The 12,930-nt window shown below is 46.1% G+C and overlaps 1 protein-coding gene across 1 annotated transcript in view; it reads right to left on the bottom strand.

The window, feature by feature from the left end:
* SLX4IP (SLX4 interacting protein) overlaps window positions 1-12,930 on the bottom strand; it is a 655,245-nt gene that overhangs the window by 603,733 nt on the left and 38,582 nt on the right. The window contains exon 2 of the mRNA XM_069234115.1: window positions 192-245. Within this exon, the coding sequence (XP_069090216.1) occupies window positions 192-218 (27 nt within the window). The 5' untranslated portion in view covers window positions 219-245. The remainder of the gene's footprint in view (window positions 1-191; window positions 246-12,930) is intronic.

A 12,930-nucleotide genomic window follows, 5' to 3' on the forward strand; every position in this document is an offset into this window, starting at 1 on the left:
TCTCCCATTAAGACGAATCCCATCATTTGGCCATACTGGCTGCTCCCCATCCTAACATCTATCCTGCTCCTATAAAGATGGCACACAGACTGGGGTGCTTAACAAATAAAGACAAAATATTAAAGAATGCATTTCCAGTAGCAAACGAAAAAAGTGAACGCAAGGCCTATAACAAAAAGTAGAACAATTACCTTAACAACTAATTTGTTTGAAGTCATGGCGGCAGTCTCACACCCAGCAGCAACCTATAAATGTTAACAAAAAATGTTTAGTTTCAAATTAAATATGATAGAAAATAACCTGCTTCGAAACTAAATGAGGTATTAAGCACTCAAGTTATATATATATATATATATATATATATATATATATATATATATATATATATATATATATATTCCTCACCAAAGTCCACTAAAAAATGCCGAACTCTTGACGGGTGCATCCATTGTGTGCAAGTGGCAGCACATTATTCATTTAAAACAAAAAGAAGAGATGGAGCACTCACGGGTACTTTAGATCCAATTTATTGCGCCACAGACGCGTTTCAGCATTCTTTGCCTTTCTCAATGTGATTTGCGCAAAAATGAAAGAAAAACAGTCACCTGAGCAGCCTTTAAATAAATTACTCCATACTTTAAGTGAAAAGACAGATGACGGACTCGCATTTGCTTCTTCAACCATTGTCATCACGGTGCCGCCATCACTCTGTGTGTTGTACTCATTATTTCAAATGTAATGCCCGTGCTTTCATATTCTGCAGTAGAGGTCACCCCTTTAAATGGGTACAAGTAAGAAAAACTCGAACTGCTGGGCAAAGTGGAAAGCATTATTTCTCTGGGCTTTTTGTAAACTTGGCACTGTGTAATGACCTGTACCCATTTAAAGGGGTGACCTCTACTGCAGAATATGAAAGCACGGGCATTACATTTGAAATAATGAGTGAGGAATACACAGGTAGCTTATGTATCCACCAGAAAAGTCGATACCGAAGGTAAGTAACTCGTTCTTCTGATGGATACAACTACCTGTGGATTCCTCACCTAATGAATAGAGTCCCAAAGCAGTACCACGCCCGGTGGCGGGTGCCTAAATGGTCAAACCAAGAAATCCTGCAGCACTGACCGTGCAAAATGGCCGTCCCTTCTAACCTCAGAATCCAAACAGTAATGTTTCGCAAAAGTGTGAAGGGACGACCAAGTTGCGGCCTTGCAGATGTCGACCACAGGAACACCTCTGGCCAAGGCCGAAGTGGCCGACTTAGCTCTGGTGGAATGAGCTCTAATGCCTTCAGGGGGATCCTTCTTTGCCAAAGAGTAACAGATTTTAATGCAAAGAATAACCCACCTGGATAGTGTTATCTTGTGGACTGCCTTTCCTCTCCTCTTGCCCACGTATCCAATGAACAGCTGATCCTCCAGCCTGAAATCCTTCGTTCTATCAATAAAGAAGCTTAACGCTCTCTTTGGGTCCAGCCGGTGCAGTCTTTCTTCCTCTTTAGAAGGATGAGGCGGAGGATAGAACGTGGACAAAGTAATTGTCTGTGCCAAATGGAAAGGTGAAACAACCTTCGGGAGGAAAGCAGCCTTGGTCCTCAACACCACCTTATCCCCATAAAAAGTTGTATAAGGGGGCTTTACCGATAAGGCCTGCAACTCACTCACTCTCCTTGCAGATGTTATAGCAACCAGGAAGACTGTTTTTATAACCAAATACCTTAAGGGGCAAGAATGCATAGGTTCAAAAGGGGACCCCATAAGGAAAGTCAAGACCAAGGACAAATCCCATTGCGGCATAACGAATGGTTTTGGAGGATATTTATTTAGAAGACCTTTCAAGAATCTGACAACAATAGGGGATTTAAATAACGATGGTTGGTCTGGAAGACATATGAAGGATGACAAGGCCGATAAATAACCCTTAATGGTAGCCACTGCACAGCCTTTCTGCGCTAGATACAGAGCAAAAGACAAAACATCCGATAGATGAGCTTGTAAGGGATTAATCTGCCTCTCTCCACACCACGCCACAAATTTAGACCACCTATTAGCGTAAATAGATTTAGTGGAGTGTCGCCTGGCCGCTAATATAACATCCACTACATCAGGCGGGAGAGAGAAGGAACTCAGGTTGCCCCGTTCAATCTCCAGGCATGTAGGTGCAGACTCTGGAGGTTAGGGTGTAAAACCTGCCCCTGCAACTGCGAGAGGAGGTCTGCCCTGATAGGGAGACGGAGCGGAGGGCACATTGAGAGTTGGAGAAGGTCGGAGTACCACACCCTCCTTGGCCAATCCGGAGCTATTAAGATTACTAGAGCCCGGTCTTGGCGAATCTTCCTCAATACTCGAGGAATCAAGGGTATGGGAGGAAACGCGTAAAGCAACTGGTCGCACCAGGTTATTTGAAACGCGTCCCCTAACGCTTCCTGCATCGGATACTGGAGGCTGCAGAATAACGGACAATGCGCGTTCTCCAGAGTGGCAAACAGATCTACCCGAGGAAACCCCCACCTTTGGAAGATTAAACGGACTTGATCTGGATGGAGACGCCACTCGTGGTCTGCCGAGAATTGGCGACTGAGACTGTCCGCACGTACATTCAAGACCCCGGCCAGATGATTTGCTACCAAGCAAATCTGATGGTCCTTTGCCCAGGACCATAGTCGAAGAGCTTCTTTGCAGAGAAGGTACGACCCTACTCCTCCCTGTTTGTTTATGTACCACATCGTGGTAGTATTGTCCGTTAGGACCTGTACCGACTGACCACGAAGGGAAGGGAGGAAGGCCTTGAGAGCCAGACGTACAGCCCGTAACTCCAACAGATTGATATGAAACATCTGTTCCTCTGGAGACCAAAGGCCTTTGATCTCCAGATCCCCCAGATGAGCTCCCCGCCCTAGAGTGGAAGCATCCGTTATGACCGTGGCCACTGGTGGCGACTGTTCGAACGGCTTTCCTTGTGAAAGATTGTTGCTCGCAATCCACCACTTCAAGTCCACAGCAGCATCTCTGGAGATCTTGACAGCACCTTCTAGATCCCCTTTGTGTTGAGACCACTGCCTTCGGAGGCACCACTGAAGAGCCCTCATGTGCCAGCGAGCATGCGTGACCAACAGAATGCAGGAGGCAAACAGACCGAGCAGACGAAGGACCTTGAGGACTGGAACTACCGCTCCATTTTGAAACATTGGAACCAATTCCTGAATATCTTGAATCCACTGAGGCGGAGGAAAGGCTCGACCCAATGTTGTATCCAGTACTGCCCCTATGAACAGGAGGCGCTGAGAGGGCTCCAGGTGAGATTTGGGGTCGTTCACCGAAAAACCCAGGTCGAACAACAACTGAGTCGTTGACTGCAGATGATGCGACACAAGCTCCGGAGACTTGGCTTTGATCAACCAGTCGTCCAAGTAAGGGAATACTGCTATCCCCTTCCTTCTGAGCTCTGCCGCAACCACCGACATCACCTTCGTGAAGACTCGAGGTGCTGAAGTAAGACCAAACGTAAGGACCGCAAACTGATAGTGCTGCGATCCCACCATAAACCGGAGATACTTCCTCTGTGACTTGAGTATCGGGATATGAAAGTAAGCATCCTGCAAGTCGACAGACACCATCCAATCTTCCTTGTTCAACGCCAAAAGCACCTGAGCTAGGGTCAGCATCTTGAACTTTTCCTGTTTGAGGAACCAATTCAAGATCCTCAGGTCCAGGATTGGTCTCAACCGACCATCCTTCTTGGGAATCAGGAAATACCTTGAGTAACAACCTCGACCCCTTTCCTGCTCTGGGACCAACTCTACCGCGCCCTTTGAAAGGAGGACTTGTACCTCCTGTTCTAGCAACAGGAGGTGTTCTTCTGAACAATAAGATGGGCAGGGCGGGATGAGGGGCAGGAACTCCCGAAAGGAAAGGGTGTAGCCTTTTCTCACAATACTGAGAACCCAAGTGTCCGTTGTAATAGTCTTCCACTTGCGGAGAAAATGCTGTAATCTTCCCCCTACAGGAGAGGAGTGAGTGGGAAATGGTGGAAGCCTAAGGCTGCTTTCCCTGCTGCACCCCTCCAGAGGACGAGGCAGAGTGCTGCTGAGAGGCTCCTCTGGTGCGGGCCCTCCCTCTCCCTCTAAAAGATCTATAGGGATGGGAAGAGGCAGGATGCTGGAATCTCCCCCGAAAGGAAGAGGAGGGAGAGCCACGCCCAAATCCCCAAAACCTCTGAAAATCCTGGAAGAGGCAGAGGAAGAAGGAGCTTGGAGTCCTAACGATTTGGCTGTGGCCCTGCTCTCCTTAAAACGTTCCAAGGCCGAATCTGCCTTGGCGCCAAACAGCTTGTCCCCATCAAAAGGGAGATCCAATAGGGTTGACTGCACATCCGCAGAAAACCCCGAATTACGGAGCCAGGCCTGTCTCCTTGCCACCACAGTCGTGCCCATTGCTCTGGCCACCGAGCCGGTCGTGTCCAGCCCAGACTGAATAATCTGGGTCGTGGCAGCCTGGGCATCTGAAACAACATCCAAAAGACCCTGGGGAAGCTCCGTAAATGATGAGGAAATGTCATCCATAAGAGCATGAATATATCTCCCCAGGATAGAAGTTGCGTTGGTGGCCTTCAACGCCAGACTGCAGGACAAAAAGATTTTCTTGGACTGCGCATCCAGTTTCTTCGAGTCCCTGTCCCCAGGCACCGTCGGGAAAGAACCAGGCGCTGATTTGGATGAACAGGAGGCCTGCACCACCAAGCTCTCCGGTGTAGGGTGCCTAGAAAGAAAGCCAGGGTCAGTTGGTGCAGCACAATACCTCCTGGCTAAGGCTCTATGAACCGCTGGGGAAGATACTGGTCTCTTCCACACCTCTAGCACCGGATCCAGCAAAGCGTCATTAAACGGCAATAGAGGCTCTGCCGCAGCTGAGGCCGGATGAAGCACCTCTGTCAGAAGGTTCTGTTTTGTCTCTGCCACCGGCAAAGGCAGGTCCAGAAAACTAGCTGCCTTCCGTACCACTGCGTAAAAGGAAGCAGCCTCCTCCGTGTATTCCCCTGGAGATGAAAGATCCCACTCAGGGGAAGTGTCCAGCCCACTTGCTGTATCTAGGCCATGCAGTCCATCACCCGGGTCCTCTAGTTCTCCTTCTTCCAGGACTCGTTGGTACTCCTGCTCCTCTAATAAACGGAGAGCACGTCTCCTCGAATGAAGCCTCTGCTCGATACGCAGAGTCGTCAATGCCTCCGCCGAAGCCGAAGATCGGCACCGATCTTCAGAAGCCACCGACGCCGCGTCCAGCGCCACAGGTAACTTCGGCGCCGATGAAAGAGCACTCGGAGCGGATGGACCCACCGGAGTCACAGGACGAAATCCCGACGACGGAATGGAAATCTCCGGGACCAATCCCTCCGTAGCCACCGGAGTGGCCACCGGCGCCGACACCGGCGCCGAGCCCACGTTCCCAAAAGGGAGAAAGGACATAAAGGGTGCCGGCCGTAGAGGCGCAGGATCCCCCAATGAAAAGGCCAAAGGGCCAGCCGGAGCACCCCCTGGAGCCATCTGTTGGAAGATGGTATACATCGCATTTAGGAATGCAGTATTATCGGCTCCAGGGGTGGGAAAAGCCGGATACTGGGGTGCCTGTATCGAAGGCGACCCCGACGCCGGCCTCGACGTCTGCGACGCCGGAGACAACACCAGAGGCTGCACCACTTCAATCACCGACGCCTGTCCAGGTGAAGTCGGTGACGCCGGAGAGGGCAACGGCATCAATGGATGCGGCGTGACCGTGGGACTGACCTCCCAAGTCCTCCGACACCAATCCGAAGACCTGGAACGAGTCTCCTTGCTTGAATGGCGCCGTGATTCTCTACAGCGCCGGGAGTCTCGATGACGCCGATGCCTTGGCGAAGAAGACTTCTTATGATGTTTTTCTTTCTTCGACTTCGCCATAAACAACTTCGCCTCACGTTCCTTGAGGGCCTTTGGATTCATGTGCTGGCATGAATCGCAAGTCGAGACGTCGTGGTCGGAGCTTAAACACCAAATGCAGTCGGAGTGAGGATCCGTAACTGACATCTTGCCCCCACACTCACGACAAGGCTTAAAACCCGACTTTCTCTGCGACATTATTACTGCAGCGAAGGACTACGCAGCAAAAAATACACTGTAACCACGAAAGTAACAGTTGCTCCCTCGAAGATAACCGTTTCGAATGCACGGAAAAAAGGGAACTGACGTCGGCACGTCGTCGAGGACCTCTTATTGCCTGTATGACATCAGACGGCGTAGCGTGGGCTAGAGTGACGTCCTCGTCGACGTGCAGAGACTAGGAAGAAGATTTCCGTTGAATGCTGGCGCCATGGGAGTATTCATTAGGTGAGGAATCCACAGGTAGTTGTATCCATCAGAAATATATATATATATATATATATATATATATATATATATATATATATATATATATATATATATATATATGTTAACATCCAGCAGATTTATTTGTAGTGCGCATTACAAAATGCTACAAGTGCACAAGTGTGTAGTACTTTACGTTCTCTGTGATAACATCGTCTTTGAAAAACATATTTCCTTTTGAAGCAAATATTCACATGCTATATTGTTTAGTACATATTTTTGTGCAGACCCCCCCTCTATGTACACAAGTATGTGTTTGGACAAGCACAAAATGGATGTAGGGAGACAACATTATCCTTCCATGCCTATATGCCATATTGGTTAAAGTAATTAAACAAATCCCACAACAAATTTGAAAGTTCCTTTGGTAGGCACGACGTAGATTTTGTGTTATTATAATCTCGTCATTTACAAATCACTGGGCTTCGGCCTCATAGTGCATATCTTCAGCAGGATCGCTTGATGGTAATATAGGACAATACTGCACAGCTACATTTCTTTTTTCAATATCTCTTCAGGTAGATGTCCAAAAAACGCAATATGTGGAGCATGAACAGTTTCAAGCTCAAAGGGAAGTTGTTCATAAGTGGCGAGGATAAGGAACTTTTCATTCTTAATCACACTTTCACAAAAATCCGTGCAAAATAATTGCTTTTTTAAAGCGCCAAAATATTACAGGATTCAATTTCCCTTTCAAAACTAGCCAAGATAGGAGGCTAGCTGCACTACCAACCGGTACTATCCAGGAGTGAGGAGGTGAGGGACCTGGTCCAGACTCACCAAGGGAAGACACAAAACAGCGCAAGTAGCTGGGCAGAATACAGTGTAAACCTACCTGGGATTGGTTTGTGTGCATTTTCTATGATCAATCCGCTAGTGAGAAGGTGCAATGAGAGAAGCATGAAGTTGACTCAATACAAGGCCATCATGTGAAGTATGCCTCATGCTGACTCAAACCACCGGTCCGTCCTGTCATGGAATGTTAATGGTCTGCTCAGTAAGCTTAAAAGAGGGGTGGTTACAAAATATATTAGACAACAGGCCCCAGACCTGATACTATTGCAGGAAACGCATTTGGCAAGCAATAGTGTTCCCTGCGTTATTAGGGGGCAGTACATAACATTGGCACATGCTCCGTACACCTGAGGGTCAAGAATGGTGGCAAACCTGGGGAGAAAGAAATCCTCCATTTCAGGCTGACAGGACATGGCTTGACCCTGTAGGTAGATTCATAGGAGTCCTGTGGTCCAAAGGTAGGAAAATCCTTATTAGCAGTGAGTTTATAAACAACCCCTAAACTCCAGCAACCAGTGTTAGAAGCACTGGGACCATACTTGTAGATTAAGAAGCCGAAATTCACATAATAGGCAGATATTTTAGGGGAGTGATGGACAGAATGCTCAATCCTTGTTAGATACATCCTCATCCTGCACAACATCATGCTTGGCACAATTCACAAATGTGATGGACCTCAGATGTTTGGGGAGCCAAATACTCCACAGACAGATAATATTCCTTTTTTCCCAGGGGTCTATGGGATCTTCTCGCAGTTGGATTATGTTTTTGTTCCAGCTTGGGAATGCCCCAACACTGTCAGGGTGGAAAACCTGCCAAGGGAATATCAGGTCACTCCTCTCTTCAGGTAACACTTGGAGACAAAAGGGGTGTTGAGAGGGATGAGTTGCACCTTAATAGCTGGGTGCTCCAAGATAGTGAAATGATGCATGAACACCGTACAGACTCATTGCTTTATTTTGAAGAAAACTGACATTCAGTGCCCTCCTCTGTAACACCTTGGGAAGCTCATAAGACGGCACTCCAAGACAAGGCGCAAAACATCATAGCCAGGAAGAAGAAATTAAAACAGGAAAGAATAGTTAAGAAAGTGAGAGTAAAGACTGCAAAAGGCACTATCTTGAGACTGGAGAGCAGGAAGCATTAAACCGACTAGAGGCCCTACATAAATAATAACACACTTACTCATGACATAGTGAAGAAGTACTACCTGGCTCCACTGAGAAAATTGTACAAGGTGGGAGATAAGGCTGGATAATTCCTGGCCTGCTTCAACCTATGGCCACCCTTGTAGGAGGGAGCTAGATGGGTAGGGGATCTCAGGGGCAAAAATGGATTTCAATTAATTGTGGACAGGTGCATACTGGAGGATTTCCCACAGTACTACTGCACACTTTATAGGGAGCGGCACAATGCCGCAGAGGCCGATATCATTGTTTTCCTTGAGGAATTGCCAATTCTGAGATTAGACATCGTCAGCAGGGCAGACCACATCCAGGAGTTCTCTTGCACTGAAGCAGTGAGATAGATGCAGACAGGAAAGACACTATGGGTTACTGGTAGTGTTTCTATAAACAAACTCTTTCAATTCTGGGGCCACACTTCATGGCCATGTTTAGGTGAACTGCCACCAGATCTACTACATGTTGCAATTGTTGCTGTTCCAAAGACAGGAAAACCTGGAACTGCATGTGCCCCTTATAAGCCGATTTCTCTGTTGAATACATAGGTCATGGTGTTACCTAAGATTTTGGTGCTTCGCCTTGTGAGAGTCAGATCTCCCCTGGTCCAGAGTGACCAGCCAGGATTCAGGCCTAATTGTGCAACACAGCAGAACCTCCAACAACTGCATACCAGTCTTGGTTATCACTCAGGAGCCTCTAGTCTTCTTGGGCTCAGATGTCGAGAAGGAGATGGTTTCCTTAGATTGGACAGGGTGTTGAGATTTGGGTTTGACCAGATTTTTTGCCCCTGGGTATAGTTACTTTGCCAGAAGATGAGGGTGAGAGTGAACTCCGTGACTTTCATGCTAGAGAGGGGGGACCCCACTGGGGTGCTCATTGGCCCTTCTAATGTTCATCCTCTGCATGGAGCCATTGGCGAACTGGGTGAGAATTGGGGGTGATACAGTAGGTTTCTCAGAAGTGGTGGGTGAACCAGAATAGGTGTCATTATATGCCGTTACATCCTGCTTTACCTGTCGAAATCAAAGACATTGTTATCTGAGGTTCCGTCAGTGTTCTAGAACTTTTAAAAACATTCAGGATACAGGTTTAACTGATATAAATCGACTGTTTAAATTGCTGCACTGGAATGAGACACTCCTAGTCAACGTCAAGGGAGTGACCGAGGGATTCCGTTACTTAGTAATCAAGATCGCACTTAGCAGGGCCCAGTTTCTGCAGAAGAAGCAAGTGCCTGTTTATCAAGAGTTTCGAGCTGTTGTGGATGGATAGAGATGCTTTTGCTTATGACAGGGCTTTCTTATTCAAGATGATCACCCTACCTAAGTTCCCATAAATTCTTCAGAAAACCTACAGTCCCAACCCTAGCACTTTCTACGAGATAGGATGGATGGCACACTCTGGGATGGAGGCCCCCCATAGCACTGCGAGCGCTGCAAAGAAACGCCTATAAAAACCTTGTCACCTTCCTCCCAGACATTAAGGGTACAACTGGTCCTCCCAGCTGCAAACAATAAACAAAAGGGGATCTGTCCCCAGAGATGACCCTGTAACGAGATTAGAATGATCCCTGATGGAAGTGGACACACATACATTACATATATGGCAAGTCCTACAGATCGGTGCCTACAGGGACAACCGAAACCTCATTGGAGGCATTGGACAAGGTCACAAAATATATGGGATGGAAAAAAACTAGCACTCTTAGTACACCACCCTTTGGAAGGGCAGCACATTGAAGGAAATACAGAAATTGATGTGATGCATACAAGGTAGAACCCGAGAGGCACCTCCACACTAGGCAAAGTGACTGGAAGGGACGAGATTAAGTAATTTTGTGAGTTGCAGGGAGAGCATGAGTTAGACCCTTCACAGAATTTCCTTTTGCCCTAGTAAAACCTACCCTGAAGGCGGAATCAAAGCCGGCAGCGGTGGAAGATAGCAGCCCACATAAAGTAGAATATTATCCAAAATGACCAGACACATACAGCACGCTTATCAATAATAGACCAGACACTTCAGGGCCTGGTGGGAGTCAGAAGTAGGCCACATGGAAGATGTAGACTAAAAGAACACACTAATGCACTCAGGCGAGGTAGCAATTAAAACAAGTTTGTCCAGTTGAAAATATTACACAGTGCTAGAAGTAAATTATTTAAGATGGGGAGGGCGCCTTCCCCCAACTGCCTGAAAAGCAATTAAATGGAAGGCTCCCTTTTCCGTACCCTCTGGGAGTATCCCCTCATTGTGAAGTACTGGCAGGAGTTAGTTGGGGAACTCTTGGCAATAATGTTAGTCCTAACAGCCCTGCAGTTTGCTATCCAGGGGATACTAGGGGATGTGGATCTGTCCAGGAAACAACTCCTGTTTTGCACGCTGGGGTTTGATTTAGTGAAAAAAGAGACATAGTGAGGCAATGGGGGAGTCTCCTGGTGCTGACCAAAGGCACATGAATAATGGGCATGACCTAGTGCATGGAGGAGGGAAGGGTGGTGAATGAGGCCTGGATATGCCCGGAAAGTTTAATAAAGTGTGTGGTGTTTGTTGGGGGGGGGGGGGGGGGGGGGAGTCTGGAGAGAGCACTACAGGCTTGATTGGGAAGGACGAGTATCTCCAAGGTCTCCACACAGGGGCCAGACAATCAAACAAACAACTCAGACTATGAGAGCAGGGACTCAGTGGCCATCTCCTCATGCTCTGAGTGAGTCAACCGCCCCAGCTGTACCACAGACATTGTTGGGCAATTTATATGCACCATTTGATTACGCTAACCCACAGTGGGAAACATATTGTTTAACTTGCATATGTGTACGATCCACGGGTGTGGAATTTAATAAAATATCTGCTTGTCCATGGGACAGATGCTTCATAAATGTACTTGTCCTCTAAAAAAATCTACTTATCCCTTCGGTACCATGTAGTGTGATGACAAATTATGGTATCCACTTCATTATATAAGAGCTCTGATGATAGTCTATCTGATTATGCCAGGGCTAATATTATAGTAGGGTTTGAAAACTAGAAATGTTGTTATTTTGCCATATTTCCGCAGATCTACATACTGGAAGAAACAGTATGCAATAGTTCCAGGGTTGGAAGGACTGAGTTCCTGAAAACCTGCTAACTTGCATGTTTTAAGGATTTTCACCACCTCTTCTCCAATCTTTTCCCATACTTAGAGAGGCTGAAAATTTACTCCTGACAAGGGCAGAAATGGAAGTTCTTCCAGGGTTGGGGGAAAAAAGTGGTTGAAGGGAAAGTGAACTTGTAAACGCTCAACACATTTTCGCATGAGCAGATCTACACATGCATATTTGCTTGTGCTAAAATGCAATTGGCAAATATTTTCTAGGAGTACTGATTTCCTGGTCTACTTCTAAGAAGTCTTGTGAAGCCATAATTCTGCACTAATGCAAAAACATATAGCATGGGTGAACTTTTGTAACTTTCTTTAAGAATTGGGCCCCCAATTAGGTCTGGTGTGAACCAATACCTTTTGTTTTTATTAAAATTATTTTTCTTTCTCTATCTGTCGCCTGGCTTTACCAGGAGTGACAGCATTTTGCTCTTCCACTTTGAGCATATTAGCACACAAAGTAGTTTTGATCAGTGCCAGGAACTACTGTGGCAATGTGTGCTTTGTGAGCCCAAATTCTTTTTTGCTTTTTGCCAATGTTCATTACAAGGGTAAGGGCCTGGCAGCTCCCACAACAATCAAGTTTTACAACAGCAGTGTCAAAACAAGACACGCATTGACAAGCCCAAAAGACTGACCACCAATCTCAGATCAATTGGCTTTGTCAATGCTTATTTATTTTCATGCTTCCCATAATCTTGTTGAAATTCATCACTTTGGCTTTCCATTATGAATATTGTTTGGAAATACTAGCATGCATCACCATATATTGCTAAATGACGCTTAAAAGAAATAGTACCTAAAATTTCACAGTAAAACTTTTTTTTCTTCCACTTGCATTTTTTTCTGAACATTTTATTTTGAAAGCAAAAAATCATCAATTTTGCTTACAATCTTCTGCAAACATTTAAATCTAATCAGAGAGCATTCTGGGAGCATTGTACATAGTCTCATATTGTGTACACACACATTTAAAAAGTTTTACTTTTTTTTTTTTACTGTAACCACTGCCTGTAATGCAGTGTGAGCTTACAACATTTATTCTGAGCGCTCACCCCCAATTACAAAGGCTTTGCATTAATGAACCATAAATACAAGTTCAAACAGCATTAACATATGGGCACAAATAACGTCAGCTGCAGACAGTTCCCTTCCCTGTAAACTGGAAGCCAATGGACTTGTGCTGCAGAGGGTGGGCCTACTTGTCCCAAGGACGAGATAAACATGAATACTTGCTGTCCTTGACCACAAATAATATGTCCTGGGACTCGGGTGGACAGTTTTGTGTGATGTTAAAAAGTAAAGCTAAAAATACAGTTAAAAAACAAAAAACTAGCTTAATCAAACAACAAATAAAATTTCAATCATGAATCTTATATCATTAAATAACTTACATCCTGATATCAATCTACTATTAT

The sequence above is a fragment of the Pleurodeles waltl genome, chromosome 5, assembly GCF_031143425.1.
Source record: "Pleurodeles waltl isolate 20211129_DDA chromosome 5, aPleWal1.hap1.20221129, whole genome shotgun sequence".
In the NCBI taxonomy this organism is placed as follows: domain Eukaryota; kingdom Metazoa; phylum Chordata; class Amphibia; order Caudata; family Salamandridae; genus Pleurodeles; species Pleurodeles waltl.